The 22,146-nt window shown below is 39.7% G+C and overlaps 2 protein-coding genes across 2 annotated transcripts; both read left to right on the top strand.

Moving 5' to 3' along the window:
• The first annotated feature begins 242 nt into the window (after positions 1-242).
• On the top strand, positions 243-12,295 carry tmem189 (transmembrane protein 189). The gene is made up of 8 exons (XM_034696519.1): positions 243-405; positions 1,344-1,463; positions 1,600-1,691; positions 1,826-1,970; positions 2,092-2,304; positions 9,047-9,195; positions 10,156-10,281; positions 11,101-12,295. The coding sequence occupies exons 1-8, from the start codon at positions 270-272 to the stop codon at positions 11,245-11,247; spliced, it is 1,128 nt and encodes a 375-aa protein (XP_034552410.1). The 5' UTR covers positions 243-269; the 3' UTR covers positions 11,248-12,295.
• A 3,009-nt stretch (positions 12,296-15,304) lies between these two features.
• slc52a3 (solute carrier family 52 member 3) lies at positions 15,305-21,551 on the top strand. Its single transcript, XM_034696513.1, has 4 exons — positions 15,305-15,665; positions 17,810-18,896; positions 20,256-20,379; positions 20,653-21,551. The coding sequence occupies exons 2-4, from the start codon at positions 17,896-17,898 to the stop codon at positions 20,860-20,862; spliced, it is 1,335 nt and encodes a 444-aa protein (XP_034552404.1). The 5' UTR covers positions 15,305-15,665; positions 17,810-17,895; the 3' UTR covers positions 20,863-21,551.
• The last annotated feature ends 595 nt before the right edge of the window (positions 21,552-22,146 follow it).

Consider the following 22,146-nt stretch of genomic DNA (forward strand, 5'->3'; position numbering starts at 1 on the left):
GTACATCCAGCAGAGGGCTGAGAGCAGAGCGGGCATATAACAGGACGGGTGGGGTCAGGAAATGCGGTCTTCTAAAATCCGCCACTCCCATTGGACACTCGGCGGTACGTGGAACATTTCCTTGTGCGATGATTGGCTGCTGAATTCATCGACTTGCTCCTGATTGGTTGAAAACATTACGATGTCTGTGGGCTGAGAAGTTGATGATTCCGTTGGTTCCTGTGCTGTGAGTAGAAAGAGATTCAAGGGGCTGGGCCCAAAGTGGAGAAATGGCGAGAATGGTTAACGAGAACGGCTGTGGAGGGGAAACACAAAGTCCAGAGCCACAGGGACCGGGTCGGGGTACGGCTAGATGGGGTCCACAACACGCCGGTGCCCGAGAACTGGCCAATTTGTACTCACCAGGTGAGTCGATACCCTCAATAGCTCCGTCTTCTTGGCTTGTTCACCCGGTTCAAGTACCCACGAGTGGCGTGACATAACGACAGGATTGCATAGAGTAACAAACTGTATAAAAACTACTGAAATCACAAACAGGGACGCTACTTGATATCCAATTGTTACTGTTTGATGCCACTGAACAATAAGCCACAGTTGTGTTTGTGCCACAGTCACACTTTTGTTGTTGCACAATGGGAATCATGTGAGATTGGGTGAATTGGTGTTGGAGTCGCCACCGTCCTTTGACATTTCAAGCATCAGGCAGAGGTTAGAAGAATCCTCTGCTTCTGCTTTAGGGCTCAGGAGCCTCATTTGGCCATAGAGCTGCTGTGACCTTTCATAACAGAGCTGCTGCTAAGTCAGCCCAATCTCTCTGCTCCTCACAGAGCCTTGTAAATGCAGAAACTAATGGTGCAGATAGTTTTGGCAAGTCCTCTCACGCTCATTCATGTGATTTAAACTTGAATGCATGGAGTAATATCCCTTCACGCCTACTGTACAAATACTTGGTGCCTTTTATAGCTCCTAATATAAGTGGAGGAGCTTACTTTGACAATGTTGACTCTTTGTTGATCTGACTATTGCACGCCAGTCTTTTAGACAAAAAGGTAGTCATATTTCTTTGCATGTAATATTCAGACAGGTATTTCAAGCCCTGCTGCTCACGTCATGTAACAAGCAGGGTGCAGAGGAATGTTGCCTTGCTGAGTGTGACTGTTATGAAAACGCATCTGATAGTAAACTATGCTGACTACTTCACTGAACTTTGCTCATTGCAGTTTTGATTTTATGATGCCCAAGTTCAACTTCATGACTGATAGTCTTGTCAGAACATGTTCAAAATAGTGCTAAAATGTGGAGTTGTACTAATATGTGTGCTTCTTTTTTTTGTTTGTTTTAAGGCAAAAGATGTCAAGAATGGATAAGCGTTATCCTCTGCTTCTCTCTCATGGCCTTCAATTTCATTCACCTCCTTGCCAATTTCCATCTGGGACACGTGTGGTTCATCCTGTTGAGCATTGGTGAGAACTGACAGAAGGATTATATAATGTTCTGATGCTGTATTGTCATCAGTTCTGTTGTTTTTTTTCCAGAGCTGTGGTCCAAACAAGAGTCGGTTGTTCTTTCATGGTTTTTCTGTGCTGCTCTCCTTCTCAGTGGCAGGAATTCTGACCGCAGACTTTGCCTCCGGACTTGTGCACTGGGGGGCTGATACGTGGGGGTCAGTGGATCTACCCATCTTCGGAAAGGTAACACACCGCATGAGATAATGTCATTTTCTCCCTGACTATAATCCCTTGTTTGTGCTCTAAATAATCTGGAATGTTTCCTCGTGTTTACAGTCTGTTTTATTCCTTGTTTTCCCATCCGATCCATCCTGCAGGCTTTTATACGACCATTTAGAGAGCACCACATCGACCCCACAGCCATCACCCGTCACGATTTCATTGAGACCAATGGTGACAACTGCATGCTGACCATAGTCCCTCTAGCAAACATGGCCTTCAACTTCCTCACCCTCTCCCCTGGTGAGTTTTGCATCGACAAACCGAGCCTGACATTCTCTTCTGCATGTAAATCTCCCTCCTTTTGTAAGCTGTTACTTCAAAATAACAATGAATAATGATTGTTTATGTCTTCTCTTTGCAGCGGAGATTTATCATAACTACCCCTGGTACTGCTACTTGTTTGCACTAGCCATCTTTGTGACGCTTACCAACCAGATTCACAAGTGGTCTCACACGTACTTCGGCCTGCCTCGCTGGGTGACGCTCCTGCAGGACTGTCACATCATCCTTCCTCGCAAGCACCACCGCGTCCACCACGTCTCTCCTCATGAGACATACTTCTGCATCACTACAGGTTGGCCTTTATTTCCTGCAGGGGGTTAGAGACAAGAAGCAGCATGTTTGTAGTGTTTCGGCCAAATCCCAGTTCTCCCTCTTGACCCTACTTTTTCACTCTACTTCTCAGTTTGTTGCAGCTTTTCTTTCTCATGGTTTATTTTAGGGTGGAGGGGTTATTGGTCATCTAGCCTTCAGATAGAGTGCACAATCTAAACACAGCGTTAGAAGAGACCCCAAAATGGTTAGCAAATTTAAGCAGTGTAACATTAAAAATGGCAAGGTGCTCTCACAAATTCCTGCAAAAATGCCTAAAACTTGTTGGAATATTTTAGTTTTTTAACTTTTCTAATTTAAAATATATTACACCAGCAATATTCCCATTAAGATACAAAAAACAAGAGGAGCACTAGCCCCAAAACGGACTTAAATTGTGTACATGGAAAGACAAACAGGAGAGTTCACAATCAGAAAAATCCATCAAAGGTTGAATTAGCTTTGTTCACAATCACAAAGTGCATTCATTGGTTAGATAATCATTAATCCTGACTTTAAAATCTTCAGTGTTTATAAAAGAAAAGTCATCATAATGTGGGAGCAAATTTGATGTTGAAGTAAACAACCCTGTAATTTGGTTGTTATGTGGAAAAGGTATTCATACTTTCCTCAGAACTTCATATAAAAGACGTCCTCTGAGTGACAGTCTAGATATTTCAATGTCCTACATAAGACACTTGAAAAATAGGACAAGTTGTGTCCCCTCCTCAGGTATATATAGATTTTCACCTCTAAAGATATCACTGGTTCTGAGGAGACACACAGTCCAAAACTAGGGGAGGGGGAAAAGGGGCAAAGTGGGATCAGGCTGTAATCTCAGTTTTTGGGATGAGGGATGGTGGTTGTGCAGATTTGTCACTAAGCTTTTTCTTCCACAGGATGGCTCAACTACCCTCTGGAGAAGCTGGGTTTCTGGAAGAACCTGGAGGACCTGATTCAAGGAGTAACTGGGGAGAAGCCCAGAGCGGACGACCTGAAATGGGCTCACAAAGTCAAGTAACGCTGCAGGCTCGCTGCACCCTACCTCAGAAGAGGCTGGCTCGTCCAGGCTTCTCATCCCCTTTTTTGCCTCACTTAAACTTTAATCCATTGGACAACAAAAAAAAACTAACAAACAGTTTCTGATGCCATAGCTTTAAGTCTTGCACATTTGTCTGTTTTTACAAGAGGAGGGCTCTTTTAATGGAATTTTCTCATTACTCACTCACAAAGATCATTTCAAAACGCAATATATCCTTAACTCTATGTAAATGTCAAACACAACTTATCAGCTTTTTTATTTTGACGTGACTTATAAAGGCTTTTGCTAAGATGGTTCGGTCAGAAATATGGTTTGAAATATCTTTCTGGAGAGATTAAAGATTCCCTGTCATCAAAAATGTTGAACAATCCCCCAAAAAAGGGATATTTGAAAGATTGAGAGCTCACTATTTTCTCCTCCAGGGACACAGCAGTTCCTTTGGAGTTGATGATCATGTTATTTTTAGCTTTTCTTTTTTCTTTCTGGATCAGTCTTTGCATCTTCACTTTTTTCAAGTTGATGTTTCAAGTAGTAAAAGTGGATGTAGGCCATGGTAAGCTTTAGTGCGGAGGTGATGCAGGATGTTTGGATGTTTGCCGATGTTGATAGCGAAGGAACAACTTGGTTTATAACTGTTACATTTTTTGATTCTTGCACATGTGTGTGACATTTAGGACTGTTAAAATTAGGTGATGATGACAAGATATGTTAATGATTTCTTCATGAATACTTACTAATAGCTTTTTTGTTTCTTGTAAGTAACATTATTAAGACAGAGCCATATCTAATAGTTAAATAATGTCAAACAGAGACAATGACTACAGTTACAGTTTAAGTCAACACTATTGTCACACTTTATTTTCTGAGATGAGCTGTTTGCATTTTTATTTTTTATGATAGTGCAAACAAAGAGGAAGAAGAGTCATTTTCAGAGTATGTAATTTGATCCAAGAAAGAATTCATTGAAATTGGTGTAACTGTAGTCAGTGTTAGTTTGAAAATCTGGGCAAGTACACATGAATGGTGCTTTCGTTTGGCTGAGTCAATCTGGCGCTGCTAAGCTTTCTTTTCACATGATGATCACGTGCCCTCTGTGAAAAGCATTTTTTCGTTTTGTTTTGACTTCTTTATTTGACGGACAGTTTGCAAAAAAACAAGGCATTTTCAGTTTCGTCCAGCTGCCTTACACAGCACACATGCAGTACTTGTGTCTCTGTTTCTTTTGCTGAACTTTGTTTTTGCCATGTTTTGTTTCCATCAAAGGATTTGTGTGTCAGTCAATCAGACACAAATAATCCGTAGTTGTGCCAACTGTTTGTAACATTGTTTTCACTCCTCGCCTCCGGCTTTTCTTCTTTATCTTGGGGAGGAAAAGTCAGTTTTAGAGTGTAACATATCCCTTGTGTAATGTTGCTGCTGTGTACCGTCTTGGCAGAACTTGGTGATGTTACAAGGGCTCTGGGAAGACTTACGACCCAGGAACACATGAGATTAAGTGGTCCATATGTTGGTTGAAATTTTGTATTCATAATTTGTAAATGTATTGTACAGCCGATAACTATGCAGTGTAATGAGAGGCCCTTAACTCTACGTCTTAACTCATCAGATTTGGTTGAAATGCCTTTCTTTTTCTAATTGTTTACACATATTCTGTAAGATGGACAACTGGAGCTCATAATGTTAGCTACTTAATGAACTGCATGACAAATTTACTTCACTAATTAAGATGTCGCTCACACAGACCTAAGAATGCATGCATGCACAACGCATGTCAGCTTGTGCAAAGAAATCTACCGGGTCACCCGCTTTCCTTAAAAATTGCTTTCAAAACGTGACCCTAAACTTTGACCAAATGGTCCCTGGTTTGAACTCCCAAAATGTTATCTTCACTCTGATGAAATCCTGGCAGAAGTTTTTGGTTTAAATCAGAAAAGATAACCTCGCTGTTCAGTCTGGGTTGACCAGGTAGAAAGCCAGATTATCAAGCATCTGGCATTTAATTCTAATCGAACAATTGAATTATAGAAACAGTAATTTTGAAGCCAAATTCTTTTTTATTCTGTGTATGTATTCCAGTTGTTGAATCCTTCATACTTGATTATACACAATGATTCACCATAGGTCAGCAGCAGTAGTCCACAGCAGATTGCATAGTGCTTGTAGGGTAATGTGAGGAACAGTTTAGTATGCTTTAGGTAGTGCAGTATAAGCTGGTAAATGAATGCAGTTATAAGTGACTGCATTATAATTCAAGGCCTGCTTCTGTAGTTATTTTTTATCAGTATTAGGCACGATATTGTTGAAGCACCGCTAACTGCTATCTCTAGACTCACTTGAACTTTGACTGACAACTTGCTTTCTAAGTCAGAAGCTTGGCATTTGCCCTGATGGATGTCTCAGCACTTTAGAAAATAGCTTTTTCATGATAAGATAAAAGTAATGATGTTCTAAGATTTTTCTTTTCAATATTTCAAAATAGGACAATAGTGAAGGATGGTAGTTAGAAATACTAGACGTAGCATGTTAAAGTTTGGAGACTGAAACAACAGGAGCCTTTAAAAACACATGTGGGTATCTTTAAAAGGGCCTGATCAATAATACCCATGCTCTCAGAAAGACTTGCAACAATGGCTGTTCATGGCATTATAGTTGGAGTCTGGCTGGGTGGACACATCTAACGTGTGTTCACGTTTCTGTATCCTCGTTTTTCAGATGATCTTAGGATTGTGTTCAGAGAAGTTAATGAAGTTTAATGTGATTTTTTAACAAACCCTTAAAGTTCGGACCGTTATTAATTAGATAAAATGGTCAAAACCATAAATTCCCATCAAATGTGGTTGGCCAAAGATAGCCAAATGATTTTAAAAGCATTAAAGGTTCAGTTACAGCCATATATCAGTCCAGTTAACTCGGCCTCTTCTCGTCGAGGAAGAACTTGTGATGAAGCTATGTGTTTGGGTTTTTCCGCTTAGCGTCGACTGGCTTTCATCAGTGGATTTGAAGGGTATTTTGTGACAGTGTGTGTTTGTAAAAGCAAGTGAACTTGTTGGTAAGTGGCGTGGGCAGTTGTCGTCAGTTTGTTTAAAATGCTGTGTTGAAAATACTTTTTAATGATCCTTGGATTTCTGAATTGAATTGCCTTATCCTCTCCCTGATCAATTTTCTGTAAATCTTACCAGCGATATGGGAAAAACAATTTATTGACTGACTTTAAATTGACTTTCACTTGCCTCTTACTTCTTTTGAGGTGAGACATATGGATGTTGTAGTTGGTTAAGTAAGCTGGTGGTGATGCAGTTTTAGATATCAGAATAATGCCTTAATGCCTTTTTGTTGTCTTCAATTTAGGAGACGTACAATGTACATATTAAACTGTATTTATAAATGAACTAAATAAACTGTTGATAATTACCCTACTTGTGTTGTCTGATCAATTTCAATTTCCGTGGCTTTATTTCCTATAGATTTATATTTTGTCTGCACAATCTTCCTGATATTACTTTCTTCTAGCTCTGCCTGTATCTGATATATTCTGTGCATTTAATTTGAAAATTCATAAAGCATTATGCACTTTTGTCAGGCCTATTTAAGCTAGCCCTGTTCCTACTGGTTTTGTTATTTTAGCTTTAATCTTTTGAGATATTGTCCACTCATACAGCTTGTTCAAAATGCTGCTGCCAGGGTTTTAACAAGGAAAAAGAAAACTTATCACATATATCCTCTTCTTAAAACTCCCTGTTTCTTTTAGAATTGTTTTTAAAGTTATTTTACTTGTTTTTAAAGCTCTTAACAGCCTTGCTCCTCCATACATCACCGATCTCCTGTCATTTTATGTTCCAACCATGGACTGTTTAAAAAAGGTTCCAACCCGATCACTGAGGTCCTTGAATGCTTCCCATTTAAATGTTCCTCGTGTACCTCACACAAGCGCCGGCCGGAGAGCTTTCTGTTTTTATGCCCCTAAGCTATGGAACTCTGTCTCTGGACATTAAAACGGCGAGCTCTCTGGGTGTTTTTAAAAGTAAATTTAAGACTTACCTTTTTAATCTAGCTTTTAATTTGGAGTCATTTATTTTTAGCCCTGGACTGCATTATTCTTTTTAATATTTTTTTTATTTTTATTATTTTAATTATTATGTTAATCATTGCTTTAACATTTATTTATCTTATTTAATTATTTATTTATCTATTTATTTTTTGTATTCATCTGATCTTGTTAACGCTACCCTATTTTTTTACTTTCTCTCTGTTATTCCATGAAGCACTTTGGGCTGCGTGTTTTAATGTATGAAAGGTGCTTTATAAATAAAGTTGAGTTGAGTTGAGTCATGCGCACACAGGACACCCATTTTAATCTTAAAAGTTACGTTTTATATCACACTGCGTTTAATAATGACTCTTAAACTTGAATTCCTAATTTTTTTCTGCCAGTTTGTGACATTAATGTATTATTGTTTATCATTCTGTTAAATTCCCTTCAGGTTTTAAGTAGCCACGCAGTTTCTGTTGTCTGATAGTTCGCAGGGAACAAACAGCAACAAAGGAAGCTGAGCTTTGCGTCTCGGTTACGCGCACGCACCGTAGACCACAATGGGAGAACTACGTGCGCGTTCCCGCTGTGTAGCGGTAGCGACAAGATGGCGGTCGCCGCCGGATCAGGTAAATGATTGAGAAATGAATCACCATAATAAGCTGTCGTTTAACATTCGGCTTAATAATTTTAAACCAACGCAGTTAGCTTTATCAAGAATTGTATTATTTATCATCTGACGTAACCGCTACGTGAAAATATCCACGCTAACGTCCAGCTCGGATATTTAAAGAGAATGAATAGGGAGTAACTGTGAGCTAAGCTAGCGCAAGTTAACTTAGATCACAGAGATGCAGAATTACTGCTGATAACGAGATTCCAGGTTCTGTTATATATTAGAGGAATCATTCAGCACCACTCTGTTTCATGTGTGACATTGTACCTCTTCTTATTTCCATGTAATTCCGTCATTTTGCATGGTAACAGCTTTAACGGTGACACCGCCATCCAACTGTAGATGTAAAGTTCAGCTTATTTGAGACGTTAAATTCCTCTAACTGTGTAAACGTATATCACAACAAGGGACTGAGGCATTCCACATTAATAATAGATGTAGGTGAATCAATAATTTGTGGTCGGTTAATTTTAATCAGAGTAACATCAACAGCGACGTACGTCTTCCGAGACCGAGACTTAGTCATGTAAACATGATCCATGTTGAGTCCAGGGACTGGATCTGAAGATAAAACGGACTTAAACTGCTGCTGCACCCGTGAGCAGTGTGAAGGTTTTATTTTGCATGGATTAGTTAACAGTGCTGCACCTTCATTTCTCACTGCAGAGGCCAAATCATGCAGCATAGTCCAGACCAGATGCTAAAATTAGAGCATGTTAATAAAGATCAGCCATCATTGATAGGCTGCTGAGAACTGGTCAACACAGGAATTCCTTATTTTCTATTCAAATCGTAGGAATCTGAGTGAGTCACACCCTGACCTGTATAACTGCAAGTCATTGCTCTGACCTGACAAGAGCTTTTGCAAATGACAGTTCTGTTATCTCAGGCCCACATACATTTATTTCTCGGGTTACAAGGTGTATGTGTTAGCCTCACAGTCTGGCTTTGGTTTGTGTGTGTGTGTCCACAAACAGGCGTTCAAGTCCCTCGCAATTTCCGGCTCCTGGAAGAGCTGGAGGAAGGCCAGAAAGGAGTAGGAGATGGAACAGTGAGCTGGGGTCTAGAGGATGACGAGGATATGACCTTAACACGATGGAGGGGAGTGATCCTTGGTCCGCCAAGGGTGAGTGATACCCCACTTTAACAAAACAATTTATTAAAGCAAAGAAAACAACAAAAACAAAGTGATCAAGGGGTTGAAAGCAAGCGGCAACCTGCGGTCTCAAACTATGACGCCCATGTGGAAGTGTTATAAATTGCAAATCATGGAGAATCCGCTTGAGGCTGGCAGAAACTAAGGAAACCACATACACACCAATTCAAAAAAGACGATCTTTGCAGCATGAATAAACATGTTTACAGCCTGATTCAAAAAACGGCTTCTGTCTTATGAGCTAATCTCTCTATCGGCACACACTGTACGGGGGTGAATTTTTTTCTGACACAACGGTTAGATGGTAATGGTTTTTGCCCAAATAAGGACATGACTGACAGGCGGGAACACATAGCTGTTGGCGAGGAGGCTCAAACTCCGCCTCTCTACGTCACACTATGACTGGTTGAGTTCTGCATTACCTGCCGTCATCAATTGGCTTCAAAACAGCACTCAGGAACAGATGGGTGACGTCAAGGATACTACGTCCATTATTTATACAGTCTATGGTTGGAAGACTGTCCCTGCACTACAGAGCCACTCATTCTGGCAGGAGTTGAACACTGTTGTGAATGAACACACAGGATGAGTCAGATGACTTTACAGGCAGACGTAGAGAGCGTGAAGATGAATGTATCTCACAAAGCTACAGGAAGCAACAGGTTGCACTCCATACAACACAGTCATAATAGAGAATATCAAGACGTCACCTTTGATTCATTCTGCTTAATGCAGGAACTGACTGACTCAGCTGTATGTTACTCAGACTCTCAGTATTTATAGATTGAATGCATCCATAAAAGCAAGAGGGGAAGTCTCAGCACCTCTTGAACCTTCCTCAGACACCTGTGAAATACAAGAAACATCATCTACTGTTTGATGTTTAAGTGTGAAAGCCGTTGAACTCTCTCTCTCTCTCTCTCTCTACAGACGAGTTACGAAAACAGGATGTACAATCTGAAGGTTGAATGTGGGCCAGAATACCCAGAGTCACCTCCGTTTGTCAAATTTGTGACAAAGATAAACTTGAATGGCGTGCACACCTCCAACGGTGTGGTATGTATAACTTCCAAACCCATTATATATATATTTTTATATCAAGGTCCAAACTCCCAAAAACAGTTGCTTCACTTCTGTTGAAGATCGAGTTCTTCTTCAGATTGCATGCTTGAACTCTCTGACTAATAATGAAACCTTTGCATTTATTTCAAATTGCCCATGCTCTGAGTCACGTACATCTTAATTAATGTAGAATTTGTGGAGTGCTCTTTTACCAGCAGCTCAGTCCACATTTAATTGAACTTTAACTAAAATTTGAGATGATTTGACTTCTTGTTCTTTTGATTAATGACTAACTTGTAGAGGATGTGCCTGGATTGTCCTCTTTCAAAGTGTAGTACATCTTTAATCTCAAATTAAGAGCATGATTAAATGATCAATTGATTACCAGAGTAATTTGCTGGTTGATTAATCGTTTGTCATTTTTTGAGGACAACATTTCAAACATCTGAGGGTACCCATTTCTGAAGGTGAGGGTAACTCCCCTTTTCTGTCTCAAGATGAAATAAACTGAAAGTGTTTGGGTTCTGGATGAACTCAGACACAGAATCAAGTTGAAACAAGTCACATTTGTCAGTTATAGTTGAAGCATTATATCTTGTTTATTTTTTAAATCTACTTTTACACACACAGAAGTTGATAAATTGAAAAAAAAGGAGCATTTTGGCAAATATTAAATATATTGAAAATACGTGTTAACTGCAGCCCAACCTGTGCTCCCCCCTGACCAATACCATAAAAATTGCATTTGCATTTAGAGAGGATCATTTCAGAGTCTCACTTCACATCCATCCTTGCTCCCTCTGTGCCGCACAGGTTGACATGCATGCGGTGACTGCGCTGGCCAAGTGGCAGAACTCCTACAGTATCCAGATGGTGCTGCTGGAGCTGCGACGGCTCATGACCTGCAAGGAAAACATGAAGCTCCCTCAGCCACCCGAGGGCCAGATCTACTCCAACTGAGTCCCTGCTACTTTTGCCTCCATCTTTTTCTCTCTCCCCTCCCTCACTCCCTCCTCCCCTCCCTCAAACTCTTCTGTTTTCCCCTCTATCCCCACCCTGAGCCATGTGACATTCCACCTCCTGCAGACACCCCGGCTGAGCACACACACACAGCAGACGACTTAGTATTCAAAAAAATATACATGCAAACATACACACAGATATGCACATACACACATTTATCTGAAAACACACTTATTGAGCATTCATGACAGTCATTCCAGGCACTGGCCCCTCCCCCCCTTCCATCACTGGAGTTCTGGGTGGGCTTGATGAGATGAGGCAGGCGGAGTCCTCAGCCCACACCAGATCTGATCATTCGAATACTGTACATGTTACTAATCTTTTTTTATTATTATTATTTGTTAAAAATGCAGATTGTACAATAACATAAATAATCTTATTGAGTGTACCTCTGTGTGTGTGTTGCCTTTTTGTAACATTGAAAATGGCCACTTAAAGAGAGAGCACATCGTACACTGAACATGTGGTTGCTGTTAGTCACGAGGATAGTCCTCATGTTTCTAGGTGTTGTATGAAACCATGAACCCAGAACACATTCGACTTGGCTAATTATTTTAAATTTGTTTGTGGCCACATCTTTAATGAAGTAGTTTGTTGACGTGGACTCGTACAGCACCTCTTTTTTTTTTAAAGCAGTCTCCAGTAAACGTTCAACTGACGCTTCTAAAGTTACCAGGAAGTGAGAGTCACCGTAGTCACACATGGTTTCTTTTCTCTTGTGTATGAGTTGTCCAAAGTGAACGTTGTAAACTGTATCTAAACCACCTCTATCTGATCTGAGTATTCATCGTAGCATAGAATGCAAATCTACTGTAGGTCTGCAGAAGCCCCAGATAAACCGTGCTTGAATATAGAAGTGAAATCAGCTACCTCTTTTGGTCCTGTGTAACGTGGGAGCAGTCATCTGACTTGTGAAACTGTCTTTGCTACTTTGTGTGACAATTTGTTTGACTTTCTCCACTTCTTTCATAAATCTAAATTCCTGCATTTGTGTCGTTGTAGATTACTACTTGTTGAAGCTGGTGGGTTAGACTCAATGAAAGAATGTTTAGAGCATTACAGCATTCTTCAAAATGCTCCTGTTGATAGCTTCAGATTTAGATTACCTTGATTCTACAGGTTATGCAGACACGTTGAGGGATTAATTGATAAAGGTCAACAGTTGGGAAATATTTTTTTTCACTGTCTCAGCTGGAGTTAAATGAGAAGACTATCTCTCAACTCAACTTTATTTATAAAGCACCTTTCATACATTAAAACATGCAGCCCAAAGTGCTTCACAAAATAACAGACAGACAGAAAACAACAGCAATGGCAAAATTATAAAAGGCATGATTATAAATAAAACATTTAAAAATAAAATAAAATCAATACAGTAAAATTAATAAAATAAGTAATAGTGGAAAGAAAAGTAAAAAATAAGGTAGCGTTAACAAGATCAGATGAATACAAGAAATAAATAGATAAATACCTAATTAAATAAGATAAATAAATGTTAAAGCAATGATTAAAATAATAATGCAGTCCAGGGCTAAAAATAAATTACTCCAAATTAAAAGCTAGATTAAAAATATAGGTCTTAAGTTTACTTTTAAAAACACCCAACACTCAAATCTGTCAACAAATCATGAGGCTAAAGAAAGCAAACGGTTACCTAACTCAGCAGAAAGACAGGAAATGAAATGAAGCAGCCAGCCTGACATGTCTGAGACTACACTCTAGGCTTAATATTACACAGTGGCTTGATTAGCCAATAGATAAAATGAAAATATGTACTTTAGGCAAGAAAGGAAACAAGCAACTGCACCAAAATATTTGAGCATAACAAAGACTTTAGTTTCAGCTTCTGTGTAACACTTAACACACATCAGGTTTGTGCTGCTCACTAAAAAATGTGTCATTAAAATGATAGATGGGAAGAGCAAAAGAGGGGGAGGGGTTTCCACAGAAAAAGGTAAAAAAAAAAAGAAGGTATATTTTGTACATAACCAGATAAAGGAACAATCATGGCTTAGTATTCAGGATCTGCTTGAGATAAAGAGACTGTAGATGTAGGCTAACTCTGGTACAATGCATCAAATGACAACATTTATGTTCAGTATTGTACATGGTCCCTTTATAAATAAAATCTAATAATAATAACACAACAGTTTTTGGTCTATGGACAACAAAGCCTGTTAGTGTTGAAAGGATGACCCCAGGAGAGGGCAAACGATTATTTTAAAGACTCTGAGCCTTGAGCAAAGGTCATGGTAACAGCTTATTCAAGAGTGTTTACAAGTTGGGAGGAAAAAGTTAGAACACTATTAAACTTAAACCTGTCTGACCTGATGTTGGTCGTAAAGACCCCGAGAGAGTTCACTCTCAAAGATTGACAACTGACCTTATTTGCACAGATCAAGCTAATGGGTGGAAGCTAAAGCTGTGTTATAGTGTTCTAATACTTTGTTCAAGGTAGTATCAAAAGAAGCATAAATTAAGTGCACATGATAATTATTTTCATTACATGCTGAATGACTAAAAAGACAACCCTTAGTGAAAATCCTTTATAAGAAGTAAAACAAATAATGTAATAAACCATAAGCCGACGCTCAAGTTTGTCTGCTTCTGCATTAACCACTTGTAATTGTAGCTAGTTAATTTCACTTCATCACAAACAGGGATATTAGTTTAACAGACTATCAAATTTAACTTGAAGTGTTTCCTTTTTCCCCTCAAGAGAAATAACTGATCTCTGAGCTGTGAATCAGGGTTGTGTCTGTAGACTTTTTGAGAGAGAGGGGTTAAATACTGTATCTGTGTACACACACTGGAATTAATTGAATGTATTTACTCTTTCTATATCCTACCTAATTAGAGAGGGAGAATTCAAGCTAGCAGGTCCTGATAGCAATCTGTTGCATTCCTCTCTCTAAACTCACCTTCAAACTTTCATGGTGTGCTTTCACCAAGACTGAAACAGTTAGAGCTGATATGTCAAAAAAACGGAGGAGAAACTAAAGCAGCAGTTGGACACAGTAGGTCTTTGTTTTTTTTACCTTGGGTAATTTGGGTGAAAATGTTAGCTGAGTTTGCATGACAGTGTAGCAGACTGCCAGCAGCACTTTTTATTTGTTTATTTGTTTTAACCCTAAAGCGGTCTGGCTTAATGCTGCTCCTTAAACTGAGATCAAGACTCACGTTTATCCTGGACATGTTTACCATCAGCCTTATTTCTGTATTTTTTTGGGGATTTGAGGTCTTTATTTCAAACATGTAAAAGTGAAATAGAAAAAAAAAACCCATACAAGTAGAAGAGAAGAAATAGTTATACAAAAGAAACAAAATCAATGAGTTCCACAAGCAAGCAAAAACCTATCTAATCCTACCCCTGTATTGTTTGCTGCTGGAGATAGCATACATTAGAAAGCTGGTAGGACCAGTAAGACCAGCAACAACAGACACTACATTATATAAAAGCTATTGAAGCCTTTAGTTCAGCAAGCAACTATACTGTGTAAAGAAACTCAAGGGCAGAGTGAAAGACAGAAGTGTGAAGGTTGATGGAAATATTTATATTTCCTTCCGAACATAACAAAATGTAATGTAAGTATATCAAATGGACAGTTATGACATCCTCTCTTTCATAAACTTGAGCAAACACATTACAAAACATGAACTCTGAGCTCTCAGAACCTGAGGTTAAAAATACCACAAGAGGGGGGTGCTATTAGACCCATCTCGTGAACATGTTTCCACTTGAAACCCACAGAGCCAATGTGAATGTCATAAGTGAGGAGACCTGTTAGTTCTCCAGGTCAACATGTCTGCACCTCTCTGAATTAGTCAGCCTGCTTTCCTCACTTAACAGGCTGCATATGTTGAAGCTTCCTCATGAGGACAGAGGTGTCTTGTTACTGAACAACATTAATCACAGTCTCAGATGCCTTCCCTCCCACTCACTACACAATGTATGCATGGAAACTCCTTGTGTAAGCTGTATCTTGCACCTGTGTCCAGCAGGAGGCAGTGCAGCCCTGGACAGTCAAAAACAACAACTGCAGCACATTCTGTGTTCTGCTGGAGTGAGCAATTGTAGGTGAGCTGAAATGTCACTGGCACCTTGAGGTGATTCAGCGCTGACTTGACCTAATTTAGAGGTGGGTGCAGTAAAGACAGCTCAGTGGATTTAGTCACTGCCCTCTGTTACCCAGTGGTGCTCTATATCATCGGCTGGAGTGGACTCTGACCTACCCAGGAGCCATGTGATTCCCATCAGTGCTTCTGTGTAAGAACAGCCAAAGGAGGTCTGTCACTAACCTCTAAATAAGATGACAGCAAGTCGTATTGAGCGCCTGCAGGGACTGAAGAAACTTGTGAGTACACATGCATGTCTGAAAGGCAGCTTCTTTGCTTGAGGATCAGTACTTTGTGAATTGTAAACACTGTATTTTCAGATCCATGACCACACGAGAATCTGAGCTAATACAACATTTTATGTCTATTAACTCAACTGATTGTGTTATTTACAACATAATACTTCTTTAAAACAAGCTTTTCTTGAACTATCATTAAGTGATCATACAGAGAAGTCATGTCCTGACGTGTGTAGCCTGCTATCTTGAGATCAAAGTTAAAAACTTGGATTGCACACACAGATAGAGAGAGAGCATGGAGAGCCATATGGTTCATAGTTGTTTAGAGAGAATCAGCTGCTCCAAACACTTTCTACTGAGAACTTTAATGACATTGATCTCTCACCGGCTTTCTGTGTGAAGACGAACACTTATTTGTGACTCACTTATGTTAATACACATGAAGCTGTAAACGTTTGCTGATAATGGCTATGGAGCTCGACTGGCCTCAGCTGACATTTGCTCTAGAGTTGGAGCGCTTTGAAAACAGGGTTGAGGATGTAGGAACAGCAGTGCATTGTTTGTGGTTGACTCTCTCTCCAGTACAAATTAGGTGTACTTTATACTTCTACTACATTCAATATCTGAGGGTGGAACTTCAGTTTTTATGCCAGTTCTTATACTTCATAGAAACATATTGCTGACAAAGAAAATCACTGATGCCGTAAGATATGATCCTGATATAATGTGATATGTGATACATCCCCCACAGTAAGGATTTCACATCATTATACAACACAGTGCTGGGATGATTGATCAATTGCAAGTCATTCAGTCATCTAGTTCAAATTTTGGTCACTTTTAATTTAATTTCATTTATTTATTTGTTTTAAGTATAGCATCAGATTTTCTTTTAATGGTTTAATATTTTATTGTTTTATTATCTTAGAAATGTATTTCATTTTGGTGAGTTTCCTCAGTTCATTCAGCAACTTCTATTTTATTTTCATTTTTATTATTGTTGCATATATTGTGTTCTTAACCTTAGGATTGTGGGATGGGTTTGGGGTTGGGATTAGGATAGGTTTTTATTCTTATTTTTATCTCTCTCTTTTCTTTTTAATGTATTCTATTTTAAGTTGTTTTTATGCACGGCACTTTGTGTTACAATGTCATTGTATGAAAAGCGCTTTATAAATAAAGTCTGATTGATTGATGGACTGATTGATAAAAGATAAAGTGCAGGATTAATGTCAATCAAGTTGAGATGCTGTGAGTAAACTTAGAAGGGAAATCTGTTTAAGGATTGATATCTATTTTAAAATTAAAAGCACCAGCAATACAATAATTGTATTTCATGGGTGAGGATGATGATATATGACAGTATGAGTACTTTTGACTTATTTAAAGTCAATGACCACACTGACCTAAAACTTCTCACGTGGTATCATTTAAATAAATGTCATAAGTGGACAAATTACTCAGTGATTCACCAAAAAGAGAAGTAAGTAAACAAAAAACAGATTACTCTTTGGTTTGTCTTTCCTTCAACCCACCTTTAAAACCCTCAGATTTATCTTGTGACTCTTTGTAGGAGGCTGACCACGAGCTTGAGGACATGACTGAACCATCTAATTATATTTATATATACTTACAGTATATTTATTTTTATAATAATGTAACACACATCAGCTGATAGATAGATAGATATTTTTTAGAGTGTTTTGAAAATGTTGAAGCATGACTTTCAAAAAGGATGTGAGTACTTAATCCAGCACTGACTGAGTGCACAAGTGTTAATAAGTGAACAGATCTGACTCATGTGATCTAAGCAAGAGAGGAATTAAGAGTCAACAGACCAAAACTCAGTGTTTGATGTTCCCCTTTATGCTTTCAACTATTATTTCACAGTCATGATGAGGGTAACACTGCAACACCAAGGGTTTATTTGTCAGTGTTGAAAGGGAACTTTTAGTATTTGAGTCTGATATTTCTCGCTGGTTTGTTTTGGATTAAATGGAAATTTTGATTAAAAAACTGGTATATTTTTTATGTTCCTAATAAATACACTTTTTGGGTTCAACTGTAACATTTCAAGTGATACCAAATCTTATCCTGAACAATACACATAGGCTGAGTTTAATGCCCCTGACTTTTCTCTCTAGGTATGACACACAGCAGAGGTTGGACAGTTCAGAGAGTCGGCCTCCTCTTTTTCTTCAGACTGTCCTCAGACTGATCTCGCTGCAGTATGGCTCTGCTGGTTCACCTGCTGGCCTGTGCCTTTGGCCTGGGTTCTTGGGTGGCAGTGAACGGTCTGTGGGTGGAGCTGCCCCTCATCGTCAACACACTCCCGGAGGGCTGGGAGCTCCCATCCTACCTGACAGTTCTCATCCAGCTTGCTAACCTGGGACCTCTTCTGGTCACGCTCATGCACAAACTGTGCCCGGGTTACCTTAAAGAGCGTGTTGTCATTTACTCCATCCTCTCCATCGGTGTCCTCGCCTGCATCCTGCTCGCCTTCTTCTGGGACAAGACTACGATAGTGGCTGGGTCACTGCATAGCACTGCCTTCTTCATCATCACCTTCTTCCTCTCACTGGTGGACTGCACTTCCTCAGTTACCTTCCTACCTTTCATGATGCAGCTTCCAGCAAAGTACATCACCACGTTCTTTATTGGAGAAGGCTTGAGTGGTTTCATTCCTGGCGTAGTTGCTCTGGCACAAGGTGTGGGCATCGCCAAATGTGTCAACTCCTCTTCAGGAAATGACACAGGAGGGAACACATGGGCGATACATACAGAGTATCTTCCTCCTAACTTCTCCCCCAGTGTGTTTTTCGCCTTCCTGGCAGCCATGATGTGCGTAAGCCTGGCTGCGTTCACCGCACTAAACAGGCTTCCTCGGACATTCGAGCTGTCCACAGAAAACCTTGTGCCAGACACTGTGGCATCTGTCAGCTCCGGGCTGGATAACCCCGGAGCAGAGAAGGACGAAGGCGACGTGAAAGGCCGGGGAGAGGAAGAAGCCCAGAGCAGGCCTCTGCTGACAGGGCACCGACACTCCGTGTACCAGCTGACTTTCATCTACTTTCTGGTGGTGTGGGTTAATAGTGCAACCAACGGCCTGCTGCCCTCCGTGCAGACATACTCCTGTATGCCCTACGGGAACCTGGCCTATCACCTCTCTGCAGCTCTGTCCTCAGTCGCCAACCCACTGGCTTGCACCATTGCAATGTTCTTCCAAAACAGGTTAGATGCTCTATATATTTAAATTCCTATCCTCTTCTCTAGTCCTAATGGTGTTTAAGGAGGCTTATCTAATGTTTCCTACACAGTGTATTTGCTAAGTGGTCAAAGCCACAGGGACACACTCAGTAGTTTGTAGACTACCGCTTCACATTTTGATCATTAGATAGAAGTTTTTGCCGCCTTTCTTTGGAGCCAGAGGTGACTATATATTGGAAAGAGGTTGGAGCTGAAAAAGAACATGGCCTTCCTTTGGTTACTGGGATTCTTTGTAGAGCAGCTGAACACCGCTGAAGACATTTTTCAGTTTGGTGTGGTAGCTTCCTGTCAATCACAAGTTAGACCGGCCCTTCAGCAGTTCCTGAAAATCCACAGACCTCATTCTGCTCAAAAACACGTATGAGTGTATCTGAAAGTAAACTTTAACTTCCTGTCTTACTCAAGAACTGAAAAAACCTCATTGACCATGTTTAACATTTGTCATAATGAAGATCTCAGAACTCTGGTAAAACTTGAAGTAAATAGAACAAGTTAATTTTCAGACCAGAGGTTGGTGTATGCGACACATGTTGTTTTTGACTTGACGTCATGACTCTTGTCCTTCTGCCTGACTTTGTAAATCTTTGTGTAAATGCAAACAACTAAAGAAATGAGACATTAGTAACTTCAGAAAAAAATCCAACATTGTGGTTTGATATTTCTGGTTTAAGGACACATTCAATAAACACTCAAGAGAGGGGGTTGCAGTTAGGAGCATATGGGTGACGATGTTTTTAGAAAGTAGAGATTAATGCTTAAAAGTTAGAAAATAATGACTTCAGAAAAGAGCTTTGGAGTGTTATATAAGTATGTAAGAAAACAAGTAACATACACTTTCTTCTCATGTCATTTATAATTAAGGAACAGGCTTTGTTTTCTTTCAGAAAGATGTATAATAAGGTGTTGATTTAAAGCGTGAAATGAGTTATAGAAACTATTGCAACAAATACTAGTGAGGTCAGGATCTCAGCTCCGTTTATAAGGCTTCAGCAGTTTTTGTGACTGTCCCCCCACTGCAACTCAGGAAGGAAACACATGAGCTTAAAAAGAGGGAACTTCCTTCTGAACTGGACTCTTTATTTGAATTGATCCCCAATCACTAGCATTGGTTGCTTGTAAGAAAAGCTTGATTTACTGGCCAGTATAAACAGGATGGATGTTCTAACTAAGTGAAACTTTGTTGCTTAACTTTGTTACAAAGTTTATGGCTTTGACATTGTGATATGGTATTTCTGGGGTCAATCAATCTTTAAGAAGTTATCTCTAAGAGGAATGTTAGAAATGTGGAAACTGCTGCTGATAACAAATCTCTCTTGTTTTCAGGTCACTGGTCTTTCTTGGAGTGCTAACCGCGTTGGGGTCAGGGTTTGGAGGCTACAACATGGCGATGGCAGCTCTGAGTCCATGTCCTTTACTTCAAGGGTCTATGGTGGGAGAGATGATCATTGTGAGTGAGCACAAACACATAAGATGTGTGACGATTGAGAAATATCTCAGAGCAAAGTTCAATTCCTACTTTACAAAACACCTGAGGATTGAGCAACGCTGCTCACTCTCATAACTAATGATGTGGTAACATATTTACAGGTGTGGCTGAGGTAATGACGTTTAGAATGAACGTTGTGTGAAGTCCGGATTTGTACTTATAGACACAGCAGCAGTGAGATCATGACTCAGATGAACAGCTCCTCAGTCCAGTTTGTTCTTTTGCCCTCTGCAGGTGGTCTCATGGCTCTTCTTTACGGGGATCCTGACTTATGTCAAAGTAATGGTGGGTGTCATCCTGAGGGACCGGAGCCACAACGCCCTGGTCTGGTGTGGAGCTGCAGCGCAGATGGGCTCATTAGTCGGCTCGTTCACCATGTTCCCGTTGGTTAACGTCTACCAGCTGTTTAAGTCCGGAGATTTCTGCAACACTAAATGCCCCTGACTTTCAAACTGAGGAGGCTCAGACACTCCGTTAAGGAATGATTAGGCAGTTTCTTGCTGAAAGTTAAATAAGGGTTGAATACCATTCCTATATTTCCTTGTTGAGAGTCAACTAGCTTAGCTCAGCACAGCATTCAGACCTAAAATAAGGGCAAACTGTTTGCCTTGCTCTGCCAAAAGGTGCCAATGAGCACTCATCAACCTGTTGATATTGTTTCATCTATGCAAGACTCTAAATACAACGTTGCTGTTGTTTTTCAGTTACCTTTGTCTTGACAATTCAAACAAATGAGCTGCTGTTGTCAGATTTATATCTTTGTAAATTTTAAACAAGATAAAACTTGTTAATTTACTTCAGAGATGCAAGTAAGTCGGCCTTTTCCTGGGACAGTTTTGAGTTCCTGGTCTTAAGCTAAGAGGCTCAGGCTTCACATGCAGTCCACAGTAATACAACAGTTTTCTGTCTCTCTTCAAAGTCTTGCAAAGAGGTGAATTTCTTAAATGTGAAACTCTTTTAAGGTCCATCCACAGGACCAAGAAAGTGCCAGCCTTTTGTTCAAAAGTGATGTTTATGCGTTTATTTTCTTTTTTTTTCATCCTGTGATTTCTAAGTTATGTTTGCACTTTTAAGTATTCCAAATGTTATTAAGTATTATAAAATATTGTGTCATTTAATAAACTATGATGAAAAAAAACCCTCTTAACTTGTATTATTATTAAATACTGGAAGTTGAACACTGAGACACATTTCTTTCCCTCATTCTCAATCATAAATCTTTGTCCACTAGGTGGCGCAAGCACACTTCTGTACATAAGCACCTGTCAATCCAGGCAACCAGTGACCACAAATCCATGCCCGGTAAATACATTTATTCTGAGCGTATGTAAAAACTGGAGTTAAAGCGTGAGAAATAAAGATTACGCTCTGACATTTATACGCCTGTTTCACGGGAGGTCTCCCTTTAAATGAAAAGCTGATAAAAACAAGCAAATGATGCATTTAATAACTGTGACTGTTACAGTGAGACAGTCAGAGCTACATATTGTGTGTTATACTAGCAGCTCCAGCTCAGGAACCATCAGTGTTGTAGGATAGACAGGGCATGGACAAAACAATAGCATGATGAAAACCCTGCAGATAAATTTCAGCTAGCTAAGCTTGTGTTAAATTTGAATTTTGACTAGATTTATTTTATTATTTGTTTAACTTTGGGGTACTTGTACTTGAATTATTCCACTCAAGTTACTCTACACTTCTATTCCTCTAAGTTTTGCAAGATGTATT

This window comes from Notolabrus celidotus, chromosome 11 (assembly GCF_009762535.1).
Source record: "Notolabrus celidotus isolate fNotCel1 chromosome 11, fNotCel1.pri, whole genome shotgun sequence".
NCBI lineage: Eukaryota > Metazoa > Chordata > Actinopteri > Labriformes > Labridae > Notolabrus > Notolabrus celidotus.